Raw genomic sequence first — 24,622 nt, forward strand, 5'->3', positions numbered from 1 at the left:
GAAAATGGGATTTCGACGCCGTGGAACAGACATAAATAACCGACTTGCTGCGAGTTAAGGAGGTGGTAATAAATTCGATTTATTTTTTCAAACACGTCGTGCGAAGATCGCGATGCAGTGTATTATGTATTATTTTGCGACCAAAAGCTACGCGTAAGCGGCTTGTGACGGTCGACACTGAAACTGTCCGTCCCTGCCGACGATCATTTTGCGCACGCTTTAATTACTGCGGTGTGCAGCACGCCCGTTTTTCGTGCATACCTGTAAAACAACAAAACCACAAGACCGCGACGGCAGCGCGCGCACATTCATAACACAAGTGCGTCCCGAAAATTCCAATTAGATTGTCGAAAATCAAGGAACTACCGTGTGCTAATTACACATAGTATTATGGTTGACGTGTGATTCACGTAATACCGCCGAAAGAAAAGAAAAACGATAATTGGGGAAAGTGGATGCGATTAAAACGGCGGTGATGATGATGATGACGATGACGTCCGCGATACGATGATGTATGGTTGTTATTATTATTATTATTTTTGTGTTGCTCTACGATCGCGTTTGAAACAATGAGATGATAATTTTCTAGTTGTGAAATTCGGCGACACCATGTAATATCATACCATTGTAACAGCGTGCTACAGGGAAAGAGTCACCGAATTGTAACGGAAAACGCTTTTTCCATTATTGTATTATGGCGTTTGTCGTCAGTCGCATACTCTCGTCTCGTTCCGGCATCGTCGTCTGCCGTGCTCCTCTTCGGCGAATCGTCTCGCGTCCTGCGGGCAGCTCGTTCGTCCTCGCGGCGTCGCCAGATTGTTCACCATCATCGCATCCTTCTCTCCGACCATCGCCCCTAACCCGCAACGGGCGTCATCATGGTCGGACTGACCGCACCGTCCGGCTTCTGGGCCGCCGCCATCGGACTGTTATGTGGACTTTACGGCTCGTACACGGGCGCCGTCATGGCAAGATCGAAAAACGACTCGTCGAACGCGAATCTGCAGAACGGCATCCGCAGCAGCAGCAGCACAACGGCCGCCGGTACCACCTCCTCGTCGCTGCGTGACGGCCTCGAGACCAGCCAGACTCGTGTCAACACGGTGGACGGGCCTTCGCCGTCCGACAACTTCAACCGTGGTTCGGACTACCGGGTGTCTGGTAAAGGCGAGTATCGCGGGGATAACAGTGGACGGGCGGTGTTGAAAAGGTTTTGTCCTAGGGGACAAAATGGATAGACAAAATCGGACAAGACGTGTCCCGAACATAATCAAATAATATAGTTATTTGGACGTATTGGACAAAATCAAAATTTTTATAATGGATAAGAAATTAATTATAATTTTAATTAGTTTTCAGTCCATTAATTTCTTTAGTAAGACTTTTTACCTTAAGTTTTACAGGTGTAACAATTTTAAATATCTAACTTGACTTATTAACCAAACATAAAATAAAAAGTATAAAGAGTAAACTGACATATTATATTTTAATGATAAAAATGCAATAATTAAGACTTAGATAGAAAATACTGAATAATATTCTAAATTGATCAAACTTATCCAATACAATGCTCTATTCACAGTTGGCACGTTACTGTTACGTGTAATTCTGCTAGTAAAACATCAAATGCCAACTAGTCACTAATGAAGACTGGTGAAATAATGATAATATTAGTACACACATATAAAATGAAACAATTCATTATCGACATGTATTTTGTTTAAACCGGTTAAAACCTGATAAAACCCGTTGAAATTTTCCAAAGTTTTATATCGTGTTATAATATTACATGTTACAAGGTTTTGTCGATTTTGTTCATTTTTGGACAGAGTGCAGGTCTGAAATCAAAAGCAGTGAACAAAATCACACCCCTGGTATGCAGGGGTAGTGCACGCGGTGGCGGATAACGTCCGTGACGATTGTTTTTCGAAACCGGTTCCGCGATCGTCGATCGAGCGACGTTGGGTTACGACTATTGTCAGAGACGTATTTAGAGTTTTGACGCCCCAGGTACAGTTTTATTGCCATCCCTACACATGTTTTATACGATTTTCAAGAAAGGTAATATTTATTATCTATGGATTTTACACCAGCGGTTCTCAAACTTTTACGACCACGGAACCCGTAAGAAATATTTTTTGTTTCGCGGAACCCCAACGTCTATAACTCCATATTGACCCAAATTTTTCATTTATTTATTGTAAAACCTGTACTCCAAAATGTTTTATAGATAGTTCATGATTATTATTTACAACAATTACTGTTCTCAATATTCATTTACACCTTGCGGAACCCTTAAGATTGTCCCACGCAACCCTTAGGTTCCGCGGAACACACTTTGGGAGTCGCTGTTTTACACGATCAAGTTTTGATAATATTGTCATGAAAATAAAAATCGCCGTGTGGTCACTTTGCGAAATCTTAAAATATTAAAATTGTTCGATAGACGAATGAAAATAGATGATGGATTATGGCTACAAAAAAATGCTGTCACCCTTTAATTCCAAAAAAATGTACCGCCCAGGGCGATGGTACCCGCTCGCCCGCTTCCCTAAACACGTCACTGACTATTGTTGACTATCATCCCGTCGACAACGAACGTCAAAATTACTACGCACGCTGTTGGCGAAAAATTATGAACTGTTTTATAAACCGTATAATCGGTGCCGGGCGGAGTGGTTCTCGATAAAAATCCAATGTTTTCGCGACGGAGTTTATTAACCATTTCAACGTGTAATCACTGCAATCTTACCGCGTGCGACAATGGTATTTGCGCGTGTGTATGTATCGGGCGCGGGTACAGGATTAGAAAACCGCGTGAGCACGTTTAACCGGTTTAATCGACATAAATTCGGCGACGACTAATATATCCCTCGTAATTTATACGCGTACGTATTTAATACACGAGTGCGTCTGTGCGCGTTTCGTACGATGTTACGTAACGAACTTGTTAAACGAACTGGAGTTCATGAAATACACATAAAATTATAAAACGACGATCGAGTACAAATGTAATTAATAAAATCGGTATAAATAACCTAACCCGTAGACGCGATTGTAAATGTATACACAGTATAATATACCATGCATTATATGCGTTATGTGTGCGCATAAAAAAATACGAGTGGATTACACTACCCCGGGGGGATAGACACCGTTCGGAGGTGCGGTCGTGTACTCGTATCATATTTACATGCGACGACGAATACGTCTGGGAGAGAACAATTCTTTTTTTTTTTTTTATTTCAATCAATACGAGCGCAAAATCTTCACGTCTGCCGGTCATCGTTTCGCCTTTATTTGTTTTTATGCGTGCAGTACGCGAATACGTATACTTGCGTTTTGTCTACGGTACATTCGCGTAATAGGGTACAGTAACTACGGATCGCTGAACATGCACACCTGGCTTCGTCTTAAGCGCACGACGCAATTTCTCGAAGCCTTTTTCTCGCGTGTTCTCGTATACTCGTATGTAGTTTTAAGATCTCGTACGACCCTAATCCAGAGGCAGTAGGAGGATATTTTATTTTATATTACTATATATATATATATATTTGTATGTATTTAGATGTACTCACGTCGATATTTTGTATTACGTACAGATTTCGGTGGCGGCGGTTCAGGTGGTTACCCGTTTCAAAACACTTACGGTCCACCCGGGGACTACTATTATGACGAACGACCCGAGTACTTTAGACCTAACCATCACGTCGGAAGTCGCCCGCCGAGCGGACCGCCCGATGTGTTCTACCACGACCATCCACCACACCAACAGCCGCAACATTACGGCGGCGAAGGTCAACATCATCATCACGGCGAGTTGAACGTACAACCTCTGCTGTGGCCTTTGGCCGGGATCACGTTGCTCGGGGTGTTGTCCGCCCTCGTCAAAGCCCCGTTGTTGTTACATTTGGGCACCGTCGGCCACCGTCGGCGCCGCAGGAGAGACGTGACCGATCCCGATCGAGGAATCACCGCGAAAGCGATAAAGTCACTTTTGGCCAAGGTATTATACACGATTATGAACTATAAACCGTTTCGCAGTTCGAATTGCGTTATAATCGTACTTCGTAAGAGCCGTGTAAGACGCAAGAGTACTGCAACGGGTGTAAAACCGGGCACATTGTATAATATACGTTTGACTGCACAGACGGACCGATACGAATCCGTTCGGACTGGGATGAATCGAACAAGACAAACATCGAACCTAGATTCCAATGGTTTTTAACCTTTTAACGTTGCGTGAACAACCGTGGACCGCGATGAATTCTTCAGTCTATATTTTCAAGACTCAATTTGTAGTCGAAATTACTTTTTTTACCGTTCACGTATAACGCTATAATATTTCGTTTAAATATGTTTTATTATTATTTATTGATAGAAATGCCCGCGAATAGCAGACGGTACAATATATATATATATATATAAATTGGAATTAACATAATATGAATAACTAAAAAACAAGTACACGTTTTGAAGTAACATAACAGAACAGTCTGAAATCAAAGAGATGGTTTTTTCAATTTACGATTACCATCGAAAAATAAATTGAATTAAGGTAGATTATCGTTACAGTAATGCAGGACTCTATTGATGGGAATATGGAGAACACAATTGCGATTACCCGGTGCAATATAAAATAGGGTGGATATACTCGTAGTATTACTCGTGGCGATATTCGTATATAAACAATGAATTTTAAGTTACGAACAAGATCTATGAATTCGCGAAAACGTATAGTTATATTTGGACGAATTCGAATAAGTCCAAGCTGAAAATGTCAGTTAAATTACTTAGATTTTCGTATGGAGACATGCGAGTATGTGTGGTACTCCGGTAGTATCTATCACAGTAATCGTGAAATGTATTTCTTGCACGTCAATATTATAAGTTTAACCGACCGCCGGACGAATTATATTATTTTATCGCCGCCAGTCACGTGCTAGACGATAATTAAATCAGTGGCGTCCATATTGTATTTATATTTTTTAATGTATTCATCATATTAGGTCACACACACACGCATTCATACACATCATTGACACGCAAAAAAAAAATGTTTTTTACATTAAATGTCATTAACATAATGATATTATTATTATTTACCTTTATGACCATTGAAATTCGTAGTTTGCGCTTAATATATATATGTATTCATTCGTGCTCGTTTACAATCACCTTTGTTAATATTTATTATTATTTTAAATATATCAATGCAAACTTCCGTTTTTCATTATTCGAATTGTTTTTTAAAATCATATTCGCCACAGGTGTAAATATTTATTGATGTATAAATATATACGTGTGTGAGTGATATATTGTTGTGTTTAGAAACTCTAACATTGAAATTGAGATCATACGAGTACATCGTTACGATATTCCGAGTACAGACTTATTTTACTAAACGACATTCAATCGTGCATTGTAATTGCATTCGATTTTATTGTTAACAGTTAAAATGTCGTCTATATATAATTGAAAATTACATTTTTTTTAAAGTAATTATATAATTTTTAAAACTTATGTCAATCAGTACAATTCGTACAAATAATTATGCACAAACGGTATAACTGCGTATTAATTATTATTACGATTGTAAATGTTGTTTTGTCCGTAGTAATGTCGCTGTGTCTCTCACGATCATAGTATACGCGCGACAATTTTAGCTTGTCAAATGCACACAACATTACGATATGTTTTTTATAATTTATGCTTTGCGTACGTGGTTTTGTCGCTCGAGGCGTTTTCGAGCAAAAATAATTATGTTGTTTGGTCTATTTATCGGATTCGACAGAGTTGAAAAGTATTCGGACGTGGTGAACAACTGCCGTTTTCTTTTTCTTGTGGTAGTTTCGACTCGCGGCATTTACTCGTCCGGCCGGACTAGGGGCGACTCCGGGGGGGGACCCTCCCAAACCCGTACCGTATTTATAAAAAAATTTACATTGTTAACAAAAAATGCATAGTATTAATATGGACATACTATACGACACGTACAAGTATGTAGATAGAGCCATAGAGATATGACGGTGTATACGATGTCTATATCTATACTACGAAGAACCAATAAAACTATAAATAAATTATATAAATATAAAATATACTATGATACTATGATATTATTATTTTATAATGTACAAAACATTAATTGCGTAGCATACATTTCTGTACGGACTAAATCGTTGTTTTCTTTTTGTTATAAGATTTGGTAAAATTATAACTTGCCCCCACCCCCTAACCAAGGCTCTGGAGCCGTCCCTGAGCCGGACCACACATAGTCGTGCCACGACGCTTTATCGCGGTTCGCGCTGTTGCCCCAAATGCGTGTCGTCATAACAATACACGTGAGCTCCAACCCGCGCCCGGGACTTGCAAACTTCTCGGGCGCACTCGAGGACACGTTTGTGCGCGCGCAGTCATCGTCATCGTATACATGTGTTTACTTACGTATGGCGTTTAATAACGCATGTTAATAAGTTACACGTTTTTTTTTTTTTTTTTTTTTGGCGCTTAATATTACGTGTTCGTAGATAAACGCGAGATATCTTGTTGCAATAATGTCATGTTTGCTACGTTTCGCCAACGCAGGAACTCACGGGTCGTCGATTTCGTTACCAGAAAAATACTATTCCGCCGTGCGGAGAACACAAACGATGTGTGGACCACGGCGCTTGTTTTGTACGCCTAACGAACGACTACTAACTCCCGTGTACGGGAAAACTCATCTTCTCTGCTGTACAATTTCACTATGATTATATGTGCGTACGGAAATCGTTCGCGCGGCACAGCAAAACATATCAAAGCAAAATATCTGTAACACATTAATTATGTTTACGAATTGTATTTATTCGCTATATTAACTCTTCTATTCTAGCTGCTACTCGTCGATGGTTTTTTTGATTTTTAGTGCACATCGATTGTACGATGTACAGGCGAGCTCAAGGAGAAGATTTGTCCGAAAAAAATCTTTATCTTTAGATAACGTCACGTAAATTGTGTCAACACCAGGTTTTTGGTTTTTTTTTTAGTCCCTCGATTTTCCATAGGGGTGTCAACGGACCTCATAGAAATTCATTAAACCTGGAATTATGCGTAGGAGTCGTAAACAGTACGGGGAAGTAACCGATAGCACTTGTCAGTTGTCACTACTCGGTTTTACCGATTTCTCCTTCAACGCCTATCAATGACATTGTCACCATGAAGGTGTTCAGTGTGTGGTTTGTCTTTTAAATCGTTGAATTCCGATTCGTGGCTAAGCGACATGAATTATTAGTAAGATGAACTCCAACAGTCGTGTTCAGCGGTTTTCGGTTATTATTTGAAAACCTGAAATTCAATACGAGAAACAATAAATAATGTAAAAAAATATTAATAAAATAAAAATTATTAGTCATTCGAGTAGCTAATAATTTTGTTTTTAAGATTTCTTCGATATGCATGTACACTTTAGACGTATACACTATACGAGTACATTGATTGTTTTCACGTAGTTCAACGACAAGGAACGACGGTGGAAGAACCCGGAAGCGTGTTTGGTTTGCGATATGGTGGCGAGCATCTACGATCTGAAGTCAACCTGCGTCGAAAGGTCCGTCTGCGAAGTGATGTCTGGGAACGGTTCTGGCGCAGCCGTAACGGACAAACTATTGTTGAGCGCGTAAGTTTCGACCCGTATCTGTGTGAAATGAATTTCCCGCGATGCAAGTAAGTTACGGGAAGAGACAACAAGAAAGTTGTCTGTACATCGTTCGTTACGTTATTATCCGATCAGAACTTTATCGCTTGTATTTGATATTTACCATAAACATGGAGAGGTTTGGCGAAATAATTTCTTTTGACGGGTTATAAAATGAAATTCTAAGGGGCGTGACGGTTTGCAAACAATAGATTACGAAAGGATGTACCGTTTTTGAAGCTTGAAATTCCATTACCTCGTTACCTCAAAACAAGCAAATTCTTATCGGACGTATACTGTTTATGTCAGCAAACTTCACTTGTAAAAAAAAAAAAAATGCAGTACACGCCAATATACACCAAGTGCATAATTTTTACGGATATAATTTCCGGACGAACTACAAGATCCAATTACGTACACTTTAATGTAATCTAAAGAATGCGCGTGCATACGCAAGGAGCACACGTATTATTAAATTATTTTATCGAATTAAGCAAGGCATTTTCAAATTAATTATACTCTATTTTATTTTTTTTAATATTATTCAACAACCATTACGCGACACTTTTCTAGATATACTACTAGAGAGCGTTGGTGTTTATACATCATGATTTATACTTATCGTTTCAAACGTTTTTCGTTTTTTGTCATGCACGTTTGATATTTTTTTTTCTTTTCAATATATATATATATATATATTTTATATCATCTATTACATTTTTCGAAATTTGGTGCATCCTTTTTTTTTTCTACAAGTCAACATACACACGTTGTTCTATCGGTTCATCGAAAATCGCATTAGCTTTAGTGATCTGTAATACCATCGGCGACAGAGGATAAAACTTATTTGTCGATCCCGAATAAATCCCCAATACCGTTCAGAACGGAAATCGATTAAAAGTTTTCGTTGTTCGGATACTTCGGTTAGTTGAAGTTATATTTAATGTAGTTAATATGCCTAGACCAACGCTCGCATAATATGTCTTTGGGCATGTACCTAGTTTACAATTGCAATAACTCAAAAAAAAAAAAAAAAAAAAAACATAAAAAATATGAGTCTAACAAAAATACGAGTCAGGAAGAAATAGTGATAGGTTTAGTTATACTGTATATATAAATTGTTGGAAAATAGTTTTCATTTTAGACTATCCGTCTCAAAAATATATTTGAATATGATTTTTAAAGTAACTGTCCCTAAATAAATACTCATTTGGGTGATTGCAGTTTTGGGCGGGAAGCAAGAACATAATATGAATGGTATATAATATACATAATATGCCTGTAGCTCAGTTTCTGTTTCTCTGTCATAGAATGATCACACAAGTCGTTGAAAACGATCAGATTCCCAAGGAGATGAAGAGACGACTGCAGGAGTCGGCAGAAACGGGCGGCAGGAGCGGAGAAGATTGCCGTCGACTGTACCCATGCCACGCACCGGAAACGGCACAGAAATAAATCCAAAAACAACATAGTATATGCTTAAATATTATAACACAATATAATCATTTTCGAATTGTACATAATTTTTACGAAATACACATTGCACATTGAAAAATTCGTCAACACATCCAATAATTTTGACTAATAAAAACATAGTATAATTATTTAAAAATATATTATTTTCGTTGGTATTGGTTTTTTTTTTTTCATATAATATACGCCTAAAATATTTTAAATGACAGCAAATAAATATAATATATATATATATATATATGATTATACTTTATATCTTAACTAATTTTACAATTTTGTCATATATATATATATATATGTAGAGAGAGAGCTACAATGTATGTAAATAACACACATATTTTTTAATTTTTTTTTTAAACATTTTTTATTTTTATAATTGGTTTTTTATAATTAATTTGTAACTTAAACGCAATCGTTAATTATTGCAGAATCAATATCTATTGAGGTAGATGGATTAATTTGTAGAAGAAAAAAAATACATAAAAATTCATATATGATTGTACTTATTTTGTTTTGTGTATACATACCCCAAACATGATATTATGATTATTCATACTTTGATTTCACTGAAAAAATAATATGCATTTGTATACTAAATAATTTTACCGTCATACTTGGTAAATGAAATCTATTTTTCGTTCTTTCTGTATGCATGTAAAAATGTATAAAACAAAAATCTTAACAAAAACTATACCTACTTAGGTAATAAATAATGTCTATAGCAGATAAACTATAACGAGCCTGGCAAAAAATTTTTTGTGGCCAAAGATCAATAAACTGTTTAACAAGTTTGAAAAAATCTGGTAATAATGTTTTGTTGAAAAAATAAAACCACCGTTGAACAGTATAGTGCTTACAGTACACAATACTATTGTTAAAGGTAATATAAAATCATATCTCAATATAATAAAACACATCGTCTGGCGGTTGAGGTATACATTTTATACATTGAAAAAACAATATTATAATAGGCGCATTGTAAATATTATTGTTTAAAAATTAATAATTGGTATTGTGTAGCACAATAAAATAAAATTATTATTTTATACATTATATGTTCTATTTTTTTTTTTTTTTTTTTAAGTATTCACCCTGATAAAAAATTGATACTAGGTATAGAGGTTAAAGTAATAATAATAATAATAATAATAATAATAATAATATTAATAATAATAATAATAATAATAATAATAATCATCGTGTCTGTGATAAGGAACAGAAAAGATATAGTTATATTTGATGATGAAAACGGATGTCAATTGTCTAATGCCCATTTACTCTGTCAATTAAATCCTATTGTAATAATTCATTTGTATAAAATGTATAAACATACATTTACAGTGTTAAGTATATGAGAAAAATTAAAACAAACCGAAATGAAAAAAAAAAACTGTCTGGAAAATAAAACTATACAGTTTTGCGGGGCTACAGATTCGTTGAAAACTGCAGTTAAACACCATCTCTAACATTGAGCAACAAGTTCAACTATTTTTCAAAATTTCTAGTTATTTTGTACTGAATTTCGGTTCTTATTACTATTTCACACGTAAATATCGCGGGCTTTTTTATGGCCGAACGAAAGAAAATGCCACTAAAATTCATTATATAAATCGTGTGTGCGCTACATCCTTATATCATATACGAATACACTTACATTTTACATATTATTTATATAATACTGTAATCATAATAAATCTTAACCGTATCTAAAAACATAAGAATAATTGATCGCATATCTAATATAATAATAATTGTACAGACAAAAGTCAAAACTATATGATATTTGAAAATCATCTTATACGCTTATCAATAAAAAAAAAAAATATTTCGTAAATTGGCACAATATCTACCCTTTTACACTGTACTTGTACTAAGTTTATGTAATTATATTATATTTTTAATAATTAGGTAATTATAATGACGGTAATACATGATTATATATATATATATAAAAAAAAAAAAAAAAAACAAACATAAGATGATAAAATAAACTTTAAATATTGGAAATAAAAAACGTTGTGCTTTAAAATGACGTGAAAGTTATCGTCGAAACTAACAAGTGTCCCCGTAACAAATAGATAATGGACAAACACAATTTTATTTCAATCTTTTTTTCAAATAACTTATTAGATAATGTATTTACACGGGTTTAATTGTACAAAATAAATAACATATTATTGGTATATCGGAATGTACAATGACAAAATAAAAATAATATATATAATAATATAATGTAATATAATAATTTTTATATTAAATGAAAAAAAAAAAATACAATAAAAAAAAAATAATAATCACATATGGCAGGTTATTGTGTGAAATGTACTATTACTTTGAGTTTGTATTTATAGTATAATAATAATAAAAATTATTTCAACGGATCAACAATGTCAATAATATATATAATCATATATGATAATAATATTTAAACAGAATGTGCATTTATTTATTTTTTTATAACTAAATAATGAAATATAATACCCAATGTTTCTGTCAGTCTGTATATTATATTTTATTTGTTAGAGCCTATTAAATATATATATTATTTAGTGTGTAACAACGAATATCATCAACCGTAAAAAAAAAAATTAAGATATCAAAAAGAAATAAAACGAAATCAAATCTATGACGTAATAACAGTAGAAAATGTGAGTGTAATATTAATCCAAGTTAAATAATAATAATAATAATAATAATAATATGTATCCTGTTAGGTTCCTATGTAGTAAGTTAAAGCCCTTCGTTATTATAATATAATATATTACCGATCACATGTATGTTGATAATGATAGTAATAATAATAATATATTTCAAAAAAGACTTAAAAGAAAATATTTATGTACGTTTTTGTGGGTAATGAATAGAAAAAAAATTGTGGTCAGTTGTTATTAGAGTATTTTTTAGTATGATAGTTTTGCGTCAAAGAAGTATATAATATGTTATTATGTATCCACCCAAAACATTAAAACTGATATTCGAAAAAAAAACGATGACTAGTTTTCCATCGATATTTATACAAATAATAAAAAACAAATATTCGTCAAACTATATACTGTCGACAAACACGTGGAGAAGGGACGAATCATTAATTTTTTTTTTCTTTCAGACCATATAATATGCGCGCATATCCTTCCCTTTTTCCTCCTGAATCATTACTAGAACGTAAGATAAACGATAATAGTTATCAAAATAATAATAATAATAATAATAAATGTTGCTTTTAATAATGATATGTCCTTATAAGTACCTAATTAGATTTGTTAAATTTAAAATAATAATTAAAAAAAAAAAAAAATTATGTAGATCAATCATGTCAGTCAAATTGCAGTCACGCAAAAAGTAAATATATAAGATAACATTTTTTTTTTTTAATTTTTTTTTTTTACCAAGAATTAATATTTTATAATAATATTTCGATACAATCAATTTATTTATAGTAATTATGTACACATAAATATATTATACTATGTACTTGTTGTTGAAAACGCTTGTCGAAGACGAGAAAAGACGCGATGGTCTTTCACGCGGAGTTCAGAAGTTAACAGAAGAATAATAAAAAGTAAAGGAAAAAAAAGTTACGACAAGCAAACTTCTCCCCCCACCCCGCAGCGGCTACTACTGGTTCACTAGGGACTGCGCTACAACAGTAACGATAGAATGGATAAGAGAGAGAAAAAGAAAAAAAAAATCGGACGTTGCACTGGAAACGAGCGGCGACAAGCCGGCGGAGGTGCGCGGTACGAGTTGGCGCGCGCGTCTTTCCGGTCGTTTCCGGCGCGACGTGTTCTGCACGTTCGAGGAGCGAGCGATCAGCGGGCACGGACTTAGCGTACTAAGCGTAACGCGTCGCGATCGCTGGCAGTGACGAACGGTAGCCGCTGAAATCGGCGGCAGCCCCGGACAGCGGTGACGGCGGGGGCGGTGCCGGCGGAGGCGTTGTGGACGGCGACGGCGACGGCGAAGGCGAAGACGACGACGGAGAAGACGAAGGAGACGACGACGACGACGACGACGACGACGGAGAAGACGACGAAAACGGTTTCGGATGCGGAGGAAGAGGAGGACGGGTATGGTGACGGGCGGGAGACGACGGGTCGGAGGCGGCGGCCGCAGCGGTCGGCTTCGCCGGACGCTTGAGCGCCACCGCCGTGGCCCTGTGCTGCAAACTCTTGTGCGTGGTCAGACTGTTCTTGGTGCGGTACCGCCGCCGGCAAAACTCGCACACGTACAGCGTGTCGGACCGCTCGTGCTTGTCCTGGAAATGTCTTTTCAGTGAGTAGTAGCAGCTGAACGTCCGTCGGCAGTACGGACAGTCTTGTGGCTCGTTGATGCCGCCGTTGGCCGGCGGTGGTAGTATCTGGTACCCTGCGGGCGCAAAAGAAAAAAAAAAGAAAAAAATGAAAAACACCTGAACGGATCCGTCACGGGCACTTATACGGAGACCCCGGACGCTCATTCGGGGGAGGTTCGGAAAGAACGGCGTTCGCGTTCACGTCCCCCGTGAACGACACACGTACGTCACTCGCTTGAACCCGAACGAATTTTACGTCTTAAATTAATTTTACATTTTCGGGGCGTTTTAAAAATATACGTGTGTACGAATAAACCGTAACGTGTTCAAGTATAGATATTAAACGTTTAGTAAAATGTATCTGAATACCTCATTTTGTAAAGGTCCCATTTGTACAGAATACGACGGTTTATAAAATAAAACGGTTAAAACGAAAACGGCCGTATGAACGCGTTCGTTTTCTCGTAGAACCTAAACGCGTACGTGTTCACCTTCGAAGAAATGAACGTGAATGAGTTCTATTTTTGAGCGAACGTTCCGAACACTGCTAACGGGTGACCGATCAGTGTACCGAGGTAGCGGTAAGAGAGGACATTGTACTCCGGTACGAAGAAGAGTTTTCGAGTTACCATAGATGAATAGAGCGTGCACCGGGTTGGATTGAAATCGTGCGTAGTCCCTACGAATCGAATCGGTTAGTCCCTTTCCTTTCGGATCCCTGGTCGACGAGATTCTTTACACCCCTGCGTGCCGCGAATCGGTACGGAAATATGCAATTTTTGTGGTAATCATCAGTAACGTTCGGCGTCTCCGCGGTTTTCCGGGCACGAGGAAATAGCGAGTTTCCGGGAGGGATGATCTCGCCAGCGAGCGTGGGAAAAAAAACCGCGAACCCACTCAGCGAGTACCTATACACCTACGTAGAACTACAGACGGCGGTCGACCGCCAGTGCGACGCCCCTCCTTCCCCAGGCTGGCGTTTGATAAATCAGATCTGCTGCCGATTAAAAATGCGCAAATGCGCGTTCCGATTTTCCGATTCCAATGGCCGAAGTGCGGTGGCGTGGCACGCGTTTAAAAACTACAAAATACCATTTTAACCTTACGGACACGTGTGCCGGATCCCTGCACGGGTTAAACTTTCTAGGGAGGATGTTTTTCGAACGTTTATATTACACTATTATCGCATGATCGATCGGAGAATTCCAAGACCGGAACATCGGTCCTGCGCAGCCTACGATTGGACGCGCAACAACGTGCCGGAATCCTAGTGAACACCACTACGGAACGCTCGGGTTTTATTATAATTCGTGTAATGTGCAACACTCCGTATTAAAACGCTTTTCGACTTCTTGCAGAACGATAATTCGACGCGCAGTTAAACCGCGCGAGAACGTGTTTAGCGATCGAAAGAATTAGAGAAAATACTTTTTTTGTTGTTCGCATTTCATCCATAAAGCATGCAGCGGACATCTGCTCGTAGGCGGTTTGTTAGCTAACTTGTGGTTGACAAGTTTTAAGCTTAACATTGCATGTTTAAAGAAAATGTCCGTTAAATACCTTAGTATTTGATAATTGGTGTAAAAGTTCATTAATAAATATTTTTGCGATGCATCAATAATGTTTTGAAATTTCGTCAAAGTTCTAAAGTAAATCGATCGAAGCGATATCACCAAGAATAGTTTATCACAAAAGTTGATCGGTTAATTTTTTTCTATCGGAATGGTTTTGGATCTGATTTTAGTTTTCAACAAACCGTAATCTTGTTGCTTGGTTTTCAATTTTTCAATTGCAACACGAATATAATATGAATAATACATGTGTATACAACGACCGTTTATGGCAGGTTTGGATAAATATATCATAATGATCGTGAAGTTAACTTGATAAGCGATTATAATATTCTCGTAGTAAACAATAATTGTTGTATTATAATCAAACAAATGTTGCGTATTTCTTAGGAGTAGAGTGAAAACATCAAAGCTAGAAGTATAATATGTTTATCGAAATGTATAAATTATTTCCGGAAAACCTATTTTATTGATTACTGAAATTATATAGAAACTAATATTTTGCTCTAACCGAACTCGTGTGAAATATATTTGCTGCGAACGTTACGTATTCAAAATAAACGGGAAATAAATATCAATCACGTCTAAAGTTACGATTATGACGATGCGCCCAACATTTTTTTTGTACATATCACTGCAGAAGGGTGTTTGCGAAAAACATGAAATCGTACTGAATGTGTAAAATATTATAATTCTCACGAGCTATTCCGTCAGTCTTGATGACGAGAGATTTCGCACCATTTTACAACCCGACATCGATGCGAAACGATTTGCTTGCGATCCGCACGCACGTTCGAGTGCAATAAAACGCGTTAAACGGCCGATCTCAATCTCGCTCACCCCATCGCCTCGGAAACACGGGTAAACACGTCAACACGCGAGTGTATAATAATGCGCGCATAAAAAAAAATATTATCGTCACGGGGCGGACGTTTCAGACATCGCTGTTAAAGAACTAACTACGTAAATGTATATGAATCGCGATCGATTCGCGCGTACGTTTATAATAAAACGATATTGCTTCCTGGTCTCGAGCACCATTGTAAAACACTATCGTGACGATGGAATTCGCATAAGAATATGATAAAATATTAAAACGCAATTGAAACAGTAAAACGCACTCGTATTCGTCCCTAGGAGGTTTATACGTGTGAAGGGATAACGATTTATACGATTCAAAAAACGTACTCGCTCGAGAACCATCAGATAATATCGATTCGAAAACGTTCCGTACGGTATTGTATACGAGGAAACAAAGGCCGATCGACGTACACGTGTTGTCCCGGTCCGATCGCGATTTCATATTCAAACTACCGCGATCCGATTGCCGCGTTCAACTGTCACGAACAATACTATCGAAAAGTAATATTCTGTGTATTCCGTTCGTTTTTTTTTTTTTTTTTGGCCGGACTTGGGCCGGCGTTTTTTCGGGAGAGCTCGAAACACCGACTCTTCGATCGTATGACGCGCGTGACATTTAAAAATAGAACGACGATTCGAGACTTGCCTGGGCTGGGCATGCATAGAGAGTTGATGGTTCTCTTATAAAGATGGTTATGGTGAATCAAATAGATAGGAAAACATCGAGGGGACGGCCGAGGCAAAGATGGCTTAGATGTACTTAGAAAAGATCTAGACAAGTTGAAACCGGATTGGAATGGAAATATGAATCTAGTTTACGCAAGAGAAATATGGGGGAAATCGGTTTTAAAAGCAAAGAGCCTAAATGGATCGTAAAAGTTAAAAAAAAAAAAAAACGATGGTTCCGCGTTTCCCGTCGGAAGGGACACGATAGCACAGATCATGCGCCGACAACGGATTCGAGAAAGCGTACGACGACGGTTTGCCGAACGAGAGAAACGACCGTCTCGTCCGTAAAAAAGCGTACGGGTACACGAAACGGTTAGATTATGGTGCACGTACATCGTTACGGTACTACCCCTGTGCAACGACAACGGTCAATCACCGTCGGGGGCGCTTAACACCGTAACACTATATGTCCGTAACACGTTGTTCATTAATAACAATTTAATCGTTTTTTTTTTTTTTTTTTTTAATCAATTTAATAACGGCTCACCTATAAATAGTAAAGTTTTACTCCCCGAGTTCGTTTCCGACGTTAATTAACTACATTTTTCTCCCGAACGTTTCTATACCACTTGCATACGTAGGAAGTATGAACAGTTGAACTTAGGAAAAGCTGAACAAGCACGCGATGTGTTTATACGTCGAACGGACAACAAAAAACCAAGAGCGGATGGCGGTGACCAGGGTGAGAGGTGTTAATTTTTTTTCTAAAACGTCCGTCTCGTAACGGTTCTCCAGAACCGTTCCAGCTCAGCACGTCTAAGTGCCCGGCACCCGTTCGATCTCCAGGATCCAGTATCCACTCCCCCCGCACCGTTCCGGGAATCGATCGCGATTCACCAGGTCGAGTATCGTGTACGGCGACGACGACGACGACTTACCTCTGAATATCGAATACTAGAATTTGACGTCGGAGTGCGTGGACGGCGGCGGGGGCGCGTGATGCGGTGGTGGCGGTAGCAGCATCGTGGGCCGCGTCTTGTGGTACGTGTAGATGTGCGTCATCAGCGAGTTCCGCGAGCAGTACACGCGCTCGCATATGGCGCACCGGTACTCCTCTTGCCTGGACGCGTGCTTGTCGGCCACGTGCCTCTTCAGGCTCGCCTTCGAGCACAGCACCTTGCCGCAGGCCAAGCACGGGAACACCTTTTTCAGTCCTGCGAACGGGACACGGTTTACAATCGTAGGAGTTTGAAACGCGCGAAAACCGTCCTGCTGGTGGACGGGGGTTGACGGGGCTTGTGGTCGGGTGGTTGGATGTTGGTAACAACGCGTTTGCTACCGTTGCACGGCGTGCGCGCATACGTGTTTACGAGTGAGGGAGGGGGAACGCGGGACGAACGGATCGCTGCAGCTATGGTTCCGCCGTTCCACACGAGCAACGGTATTTCGTACGTTATCGGAACACATCTTATCGATTAAAAAAAAAAAAAAAAAAGAACCCGGACTTGATCGCTATTTGCCACGGTAGTAGACATTTTATTTTTCTGGAACGAAAAGCACTTTTTGTGTGTTTGTATGTGTTAAGCCTTGACACTACAAAATGTATTACTGGTGTAGTAGACCTCGGAATAAAAAAAAAAAAAAAAAACAAAAACCACCGGGGAAAATAATCCAACTTATTATATTATATTTGTATGCTTAAAAAAAAAAAAAAAACCACCACAAATATTTTCAAACCGTAAAAATAATTTTTGTTTGTCTTCAGAAGCTTTTTTTTTTTTTTTTAGAACGTACAGATTTCTATGAATAAAATATAAATCACAACAAAAATCCATCCGAGTAGGTTTTACATATTTATGTAGATGTACGAATATTTACGAATCGTGTTTATTATATGTTCGTCGTGTTCTATAAATATTGGTGAGTTTTGTAATAGCAAGAATAAAGATTTTAGATCAATCATTGACTTTTAATTACTAAACGATATTAATTAAAAAATACTAAAGTAATAATTAATTATAATAATATATTTTGTAATGAAAACAATTATATTTTAACGAAAAATGTACCGTTATGCATTATTGTGTTAATAATCGATGGTTGTTAGTAATTGTCGGTACGCGCATTTACGTGTAGTTGCTGTGATCCGCTCGTATTGCAATACAATAATTTTTTAAATAATTCAGATAATTTTTTATATTTTTTCTCGAGGCAATCGCGACGAAGACAAAACAAGCCGTCTTAATCGCACCGGTCAAACACGTTGATTCCGAACCTATAGCGACGATCGCAAAACGCGTTTTTCACGACGGAAGTACAACACCGGTTGGGTTGACCACTAACGTTTTTCGTCGACTTCGAACTTCGTTTTTAACAAATTGCCCACAAAACACGCGACCTATACTAGCCCGTAAGCACTAATAATCTGTCCGTTACAATGGAGACCGAATGGTAAATCCGTTCAGCAGTTATTGAGTAAATCGTGGCACAGGACGTACACGGAGCTCCGCCGATTGGTTTCGGTAGATCGATAGCTCAATGCTTTTTCGTTTAAACTCCAACCGTCCATCATAATCCATTGTTTCTATGATCGCGTATCGCAACGATAACTGTTATAGCTTGACGGTAGTGGTCTGCAGTGTCGTCCCTTAACTCGACGTGCACCTCATTAACGATTTTCGGAAATATTGCCCAAACGATTTGCGTAAGACAAAATCTTTATACATGCGTGAACACCGTTTTACGATGAACCGTAACGTTCTACTTGAATCCGTTTCCAAAACTGTGTCTTGATGTGGCTTGAGGGGGACAAAACGATCGTCACGTAATTTAACTTCAGATACGCCACTGTTCGCTTTATCGATATAATACGGCTTCCACGTATTACGGACCGTATCGCAGTAGGCTCCGAAGGATTGGAAAAAAAAAAAATACGTCAATCGGGTTTTTAAAATAATTATTTTTTAAGAATCCATAATGTCGTGACACCGTAAATCATTATCTCCCCATCACGTCTTAGAGCTTAGTATAAAATATCTGTATGTATAAGTATATATTGATGCGGTTCTGGTGTAAAAACATCGTTTTACAAAGCGTAAATGTTTTATTTTTATTTTTTTATATTCGTGTTCATGGCTTACTTTCCAAACAGCCCTCGTGGTATGCTGTAGCACAAACAAAAACTGTGTACACGATTAGATTCGAAAGTCAATTTAGTCGATAACGGAGGCATGTGCACTGCTCTTAATGTAGTAGTTAATCAAATATACGGGTGGTTATCGTTGGGAGGAGAAGGTATCGTGTCAGAAATATTTGGAATACGAATGATATTATTTTCAAACGGTGTTTGTCAAACCCACTCGGAAACCGTTATTGTATTTCCGCTCGTTTACAGATGCGCACAGCCAGACGGTATAAACGATTTTCAACACGTCTCGTATGTGCACGACCTCGCGCGAATCCGTGCGCGAAAATAGAATAAAGTTACTCCGCGTGCTCTCGTGGACCTGTGTATATTAATGAACGGAACTGTAACGAATATTTTTTGCGGTCCTACCCAGCAGCAGAAAACTTTTCATGTTTACAAACGTCCGCGACCGTCTGATTGTTTTCGTTTACGGTTTAGTTTTGTAGAAACGCGGCGGTAAAAAATACCGCACAGACGTTTTAATAGTCCGCCAGCGTTGGGCTTCAACTGTTTTTTGTCTCGACGACGTCCTTATACGTTGTTTACATACGGCAAGTACTGTTACTCGTGTACAACGTTATTTATCCGGTAACGATAGACGTTTCGATCACACGAACAACGTGGATAAAAATTACAAGTGGCACCGCAGTCATTTTTTATCGATCGAGCGGTTCGTTTCGTATACGCGTTACACGTGGTGAACATATTCCGTCAACCATCATCGAGTCGTCGTGTTCGTAACATCGGGTAGAGAATATGCATTTGTTGGTATCCGTATGACGGTGAAAATATGCGGTTAAAAAACCCGACCGGTGTATTATAGGTGCCTACTTGGCGCATTAATTATAAAATAATACATCCAGATAGATTTTCAGAATATCTACGATTGATGTAACAATGTTTCACAGTGCCAACAACAAGATTCGAAACCGGTCAAAACTAGTACTAATAATAAATATCGAAAATAATAATTACTTGAGAATGTTATAATAAGTATTTTTTTTTTTTTTTAAACAATCTCTTTCTTTTTACCTATTGGATGCATCGTGTAACGCGTACACGGACGGTTACTAGATAAAAAATAAATGAGTGACGAATTTAACATTGTGTCCATAGGTACATTTATTTAAATAACGAGCAGGAGTTTAAAGAGTAAAAATGTGTACAGGAAATTCGGTCTTTTACACGATTTGAAATAAATTGCGTTTATTCCCGCGCGGCGCAATGTCAAAACCGCGAAGTTACCCACAGAGTTGTTTAAGCATCGTATATACATATGTATACAATATAAATGCGCACAATACGATAAAACGTGTCGTGTGTGTACACGTTTCGTGCGAGCAAATTTGATTTGATTTTAAATTTCGAAAGGAAAGTGGACGGGCAAAAACCATTGAGTACCTGTGGTTACGTCGTATGAATGGATCAATGGGAAAAAATACTTTGTCCGCCTACACACGCGTAATCCTACACGAACATGCAACGGCGCATTAATAATTGAAACATTTAGGCAATATGCGTTTTTTCTGCGAAAATGTTAAGTCAGCAGACGCAGAAATATTGCCGTGCACAATGACGAGTGCAAACAATAGGCGAGAACTAGGACCATAACAGCGATGTCGTAAAAAACCATATTCTTTTGTTTCGCGAAACGGACGCGTCAAGGGGTGACTGTGGTTTTCTCGTCTCAACCCCGATTCGTTGTTCGTATTCGGGTTTTTTTCCGCGACGCGTACACCGCACACGGTCGTCGATAATGTAATTCAATTGCTACTATTATTATTGTTATTATTATTATCACAGTCGTCAACCGAAATCCTGCCGGTATACTTGTATGACTTATCGATCGAATCACAATAATTTGTCCAGAAACGTATGTGTAAGCGATCAGAATTGCTTTGTTTTTTTTTTTGTTCACCATCGGTATTTACGAATTTTTGTAGTCGAAAATGCATCGAGAGAAACGATTTCGTGGAACACACGTAATTATTAAATCGTTTCCGTTACATCCAGTTAAAATACGCAACGTTTATGTCCGGTAACGACGGCGTAACTTCAAAAACACTTTACTGTAAATCCGTGATCAGGGGCAACTGACGTTTGTAAATATAAATACACGATAACGTTTCTGTCGACTGCGATGACATCGACGTTTTAGATTGGAGTTCACGTGTACTGTGTACTCGGGCTTTAGTAAGTGTCGAGGTCCTACGTCGATGTTCGTTCGGTGGTTTTCTTCGGCTTTCCAGAGGAAGAATTGACCGCTTTGAACATCCTAACGGTACTATTCAACACATCCCGTACGTGTTAATAGAGTATTTTTATTAAATATTTCCCAGTGCGCCCCGTCGAGTCCTCGAAACGATTAGCGATCGACGGTGAAAATGTCCTGTCTCGCGTTGGCCTCGGTTGCAGTGGCCGAACAGACATACATATATGGTATTTGCGCGCACTGTTTTCGTGAAAAATAATAAATTCCAATTACGACCCGCGTTATTTCATTACATTATTATGGCGTTCGAATGTTGACTTTGAAAGGTGCGGCGAACACCCCCCCACCGGTTGGATCTTTTGTGACTTACCGCATGCGTCACGGGCATCGGCCCCTTCGAAACGTATTACGCGCACGTTCAAACCGTACGGATACACAGAGGCCCGGTTTAATGATAAAAAATAAATAGCGAATATTGTTTACTCTCATACTGATCGTGTGCACCACAACAAAGCCGTCAGGACACCGCTTCCCGTACGGTGTACATTAGACGTGTTTATTTTCAGTTAGGCGCCCTGTACAAACACGTACGGCGCACGAACGAAAAAACCCGGTGTATTCCGAATTTAATAGGGAGTTTTTTTTTTTTTTTTTGTACCAAACACAATATTATTATTAATAAATATATATTTTTACGGTAAATGCGTAATGTGTACGCGCGCGCACGCACGCAAATGTAAAACCGAGTTTTAATAATGTGTCAGTGTACGTATATGGTGGGTGTACGTGCGGGGGAAAAGAAACGGAATAAGTTAAAAAAACAACCACAGACTTTTGTTGACTTATTTTTTTATTATTTTCTTTACCGAAGTGGGTACGTATAAAAGTGCATAACAATATTGGAACAAATGTTGGGTTCGTTTTTCTAATACCCTTTCCTTGCCCCGTACCCCAACTTCTATGTATGCGTTTCGCCGTGTCTCATTCGCGGCACGTACCGCCGTCGTTGTCCGCGCAAAGGGGTCGAAAAACTTTACCGAACTCCATACAACTCACCCCGTACTAACGCTATTCTAGAAACGTCTTTGATGTGTCGAAAACCTTTGGCACTAGCGATCGGCGTCAAATCGGCAGAAACATCAATGACACACGCGCACACGCAATAATTGCGTTCAAAGCGGATGCAAAGACGTGTACGATACGACGGAAACGTTTTACGAGTTGTACGTTCGTAAATCGAACGAGGTCATCTACGAGAGACGAAAAAAATAAACGAAAATCGAATACTGTAGTAGTAATACATGTTTATATTAATATTCATATTTTTATTTTAGTACAAAAAATAATACTAAATCATCGTATTTATTATACGTTCATATATATATATATATTACGAGTCTACAAGCTATTTGATGTACACATATATATTTAGATCGGATTTGTATGTATAAACCATAAACGAAACAATTAAAACTCTTCGCGTGGTTGAAAATATACACGAAACGCGATGTATATGATAACGGACGATTTTATGCGCCAATGGAAAAAATACGTTTTATAATCTACTACTGGTACAGCTTCATTTGATAGTTTTTGACTAATTATTATTTTTACTTTACTAATTTACAATAAATAATAAAATACGTATTCTAATTACACGGCAATATATATATTAAAGTCGTATTATTTCGTGTAACTAAGCATATCGTACAAACACAGTCTAAACGTCGAATTAAAAAATACATACATAATAATAATAAATATATGTACACATAATACTAGGTCTACATTTAAGAAACGTTCACTTAACAAAATAATAATAATAAATAAACAAACACGAAAAAACAGATAAATAATAATAATAATAATAATAATAATAATTATAATAATGACAATAATTCGTCGTCAGCGTAATTTGTTCACAGTCGCAACGAAACGAGGTAAAGAAAAAAAAAATAATAAAATACGTAATAATCTTAAAACAGATTCTAAATATGACTTATCCAATTCGATCGAACGTTTTTTCTTCTCAAGTCGAGAGGAATGGATGAAAACGTTACAACTTAAATTACTAATTATATTATTAGATAATATTATAGTTTCACATTACTAAAAATATTATACTTTTATTGCACTTTTTAGTGGTCGTCTTGTTTTTCTGTTTAACACGCGTATAATAACATTACGGTTAAACTTAAACCGTGTTATTAGATTAAATTAATACTGTTTTTTTTTTTTTTTCATTTTTGTTTCCTGTTTTTTTCGTCCTATTTTGCGGTGCAATGGCGGGCGGCGGACGGACGACGATGATGACGAGAGCAGAGGAGGGCACGACGACGGTCGCCACTGCACAGTACGCTATTACCAAGACCAATATAGACCAATAGTGGAGTCGGACGACAGCAAAAGTAAGAAGTAGTACTAGTAGCGTAGCAGCTATCGGTGGTGTGCGCGTACAGGAGGTGTTCTGATATACTTAAATACATGTAATCGTTACGAATCGGAGTGTCGGCGGAGTCGCGAACGACCCGAAGGCTTCAAGGGTGGAACGCCGTAGAGAGATGTGATCGTTGTTTGTTCTTTGGATTTTAGGCGCTCCTCTGCAGCTTGTGTCAGTTGCTGTTGTACCACATGGTCAGGGGCGGCAGGTTTTTCGTAGCAGCAGCGGCGGCGGCGGCAGCGG

General features: G+C 37.9%; 3 protein-coding genes across 15 annotated transcripts in view; 1 reads left to right on the forward strand and 2 right to left on the reverse strand.

The window, feature by feature from the left end:
- Positions 1–580: 580 nt before the first annotated feature.
- Positions 581–24,622, forward strand: part of LOC112679514 — a gene marked incomplete in the record, with an annotated part of 25,445 nt that continues 1,403 nt past the window's right edge. The window contains 4 exon segments of the mRNA XM_025549352.1: positions 581–1,167; positions 3,603–4,006; positions 7,491–7,657; positions 8,986–9,539. Of these exon segments, the coding sequence (XP_025405137.1) occupies positions 879–1,167; positions 3,603–4,006; positions 7,491–7,657; positions 8,986–9,130 (1,005 nt within the window).
- LOC112679486 (pectinesterase inhibitor 10-like) lies at positions 11,626–13,604 on the reverse strand. The gene is made up of 2 exons (XM_025549307.1): positions 13,586–13,604; positions 11,626–13,513 (listed from the first exon to the last, which is right to left on the reverse strand). The coding sequence occupies exons 1-2, from the start codon at positions 13,602–13,604 to the stop codon at positions 12,981–12,983; spliced, it is 552 nt and encodes a 183-aa protein (XP_025405092.1). The 3' UTR covers positions 11,626–12,980.
- The window catches only part of LOC112679512 (broad-complex core protein-like), an 86,669-nt gene continuing 75,473 nt past the window's right edge, over positions 13,427–24,622 (reverse strand). For 9 of the 13 annotated variants that reach the window (XM_025549343.1, XM_025549349.1, XM_025549348.1 and 6 more), the window contains one exon: positions 24,151–24,621. In XM_025549343.1, coding sequence (XP_025405128.1) covers positions 24,552–24,621 — 70 coding nt within the window. In that variant the 3' untranslated portion in view covers positions 24,151–24,551. Of the gene's footprint in view, positions 13,514–17,478; positions 17,755–24,150; position 24,622 lie in introns of those variants that run through there. The other 4 variants (XM_025549342.1, XM_025549340.1, XM_025549345.1 and 1 more) reach the window with 3 other exon arrangements.

This window comes from Sipha flava, unplaced genomic scaffold (assembly GCF_003268045.1).
Source record: "Sipha flava isolate LNK unplaced genomic scaffold, YSA_version1 163_pilon_pilon, whole genome shotgun sequence".
Classification (NCBI taxonomy): domain Eukaryota; kingdom Metazoa; phylum Arthropoda; class Insecta; order Hemiptera; family Aphididae; genus Sipha; species Sipha flava.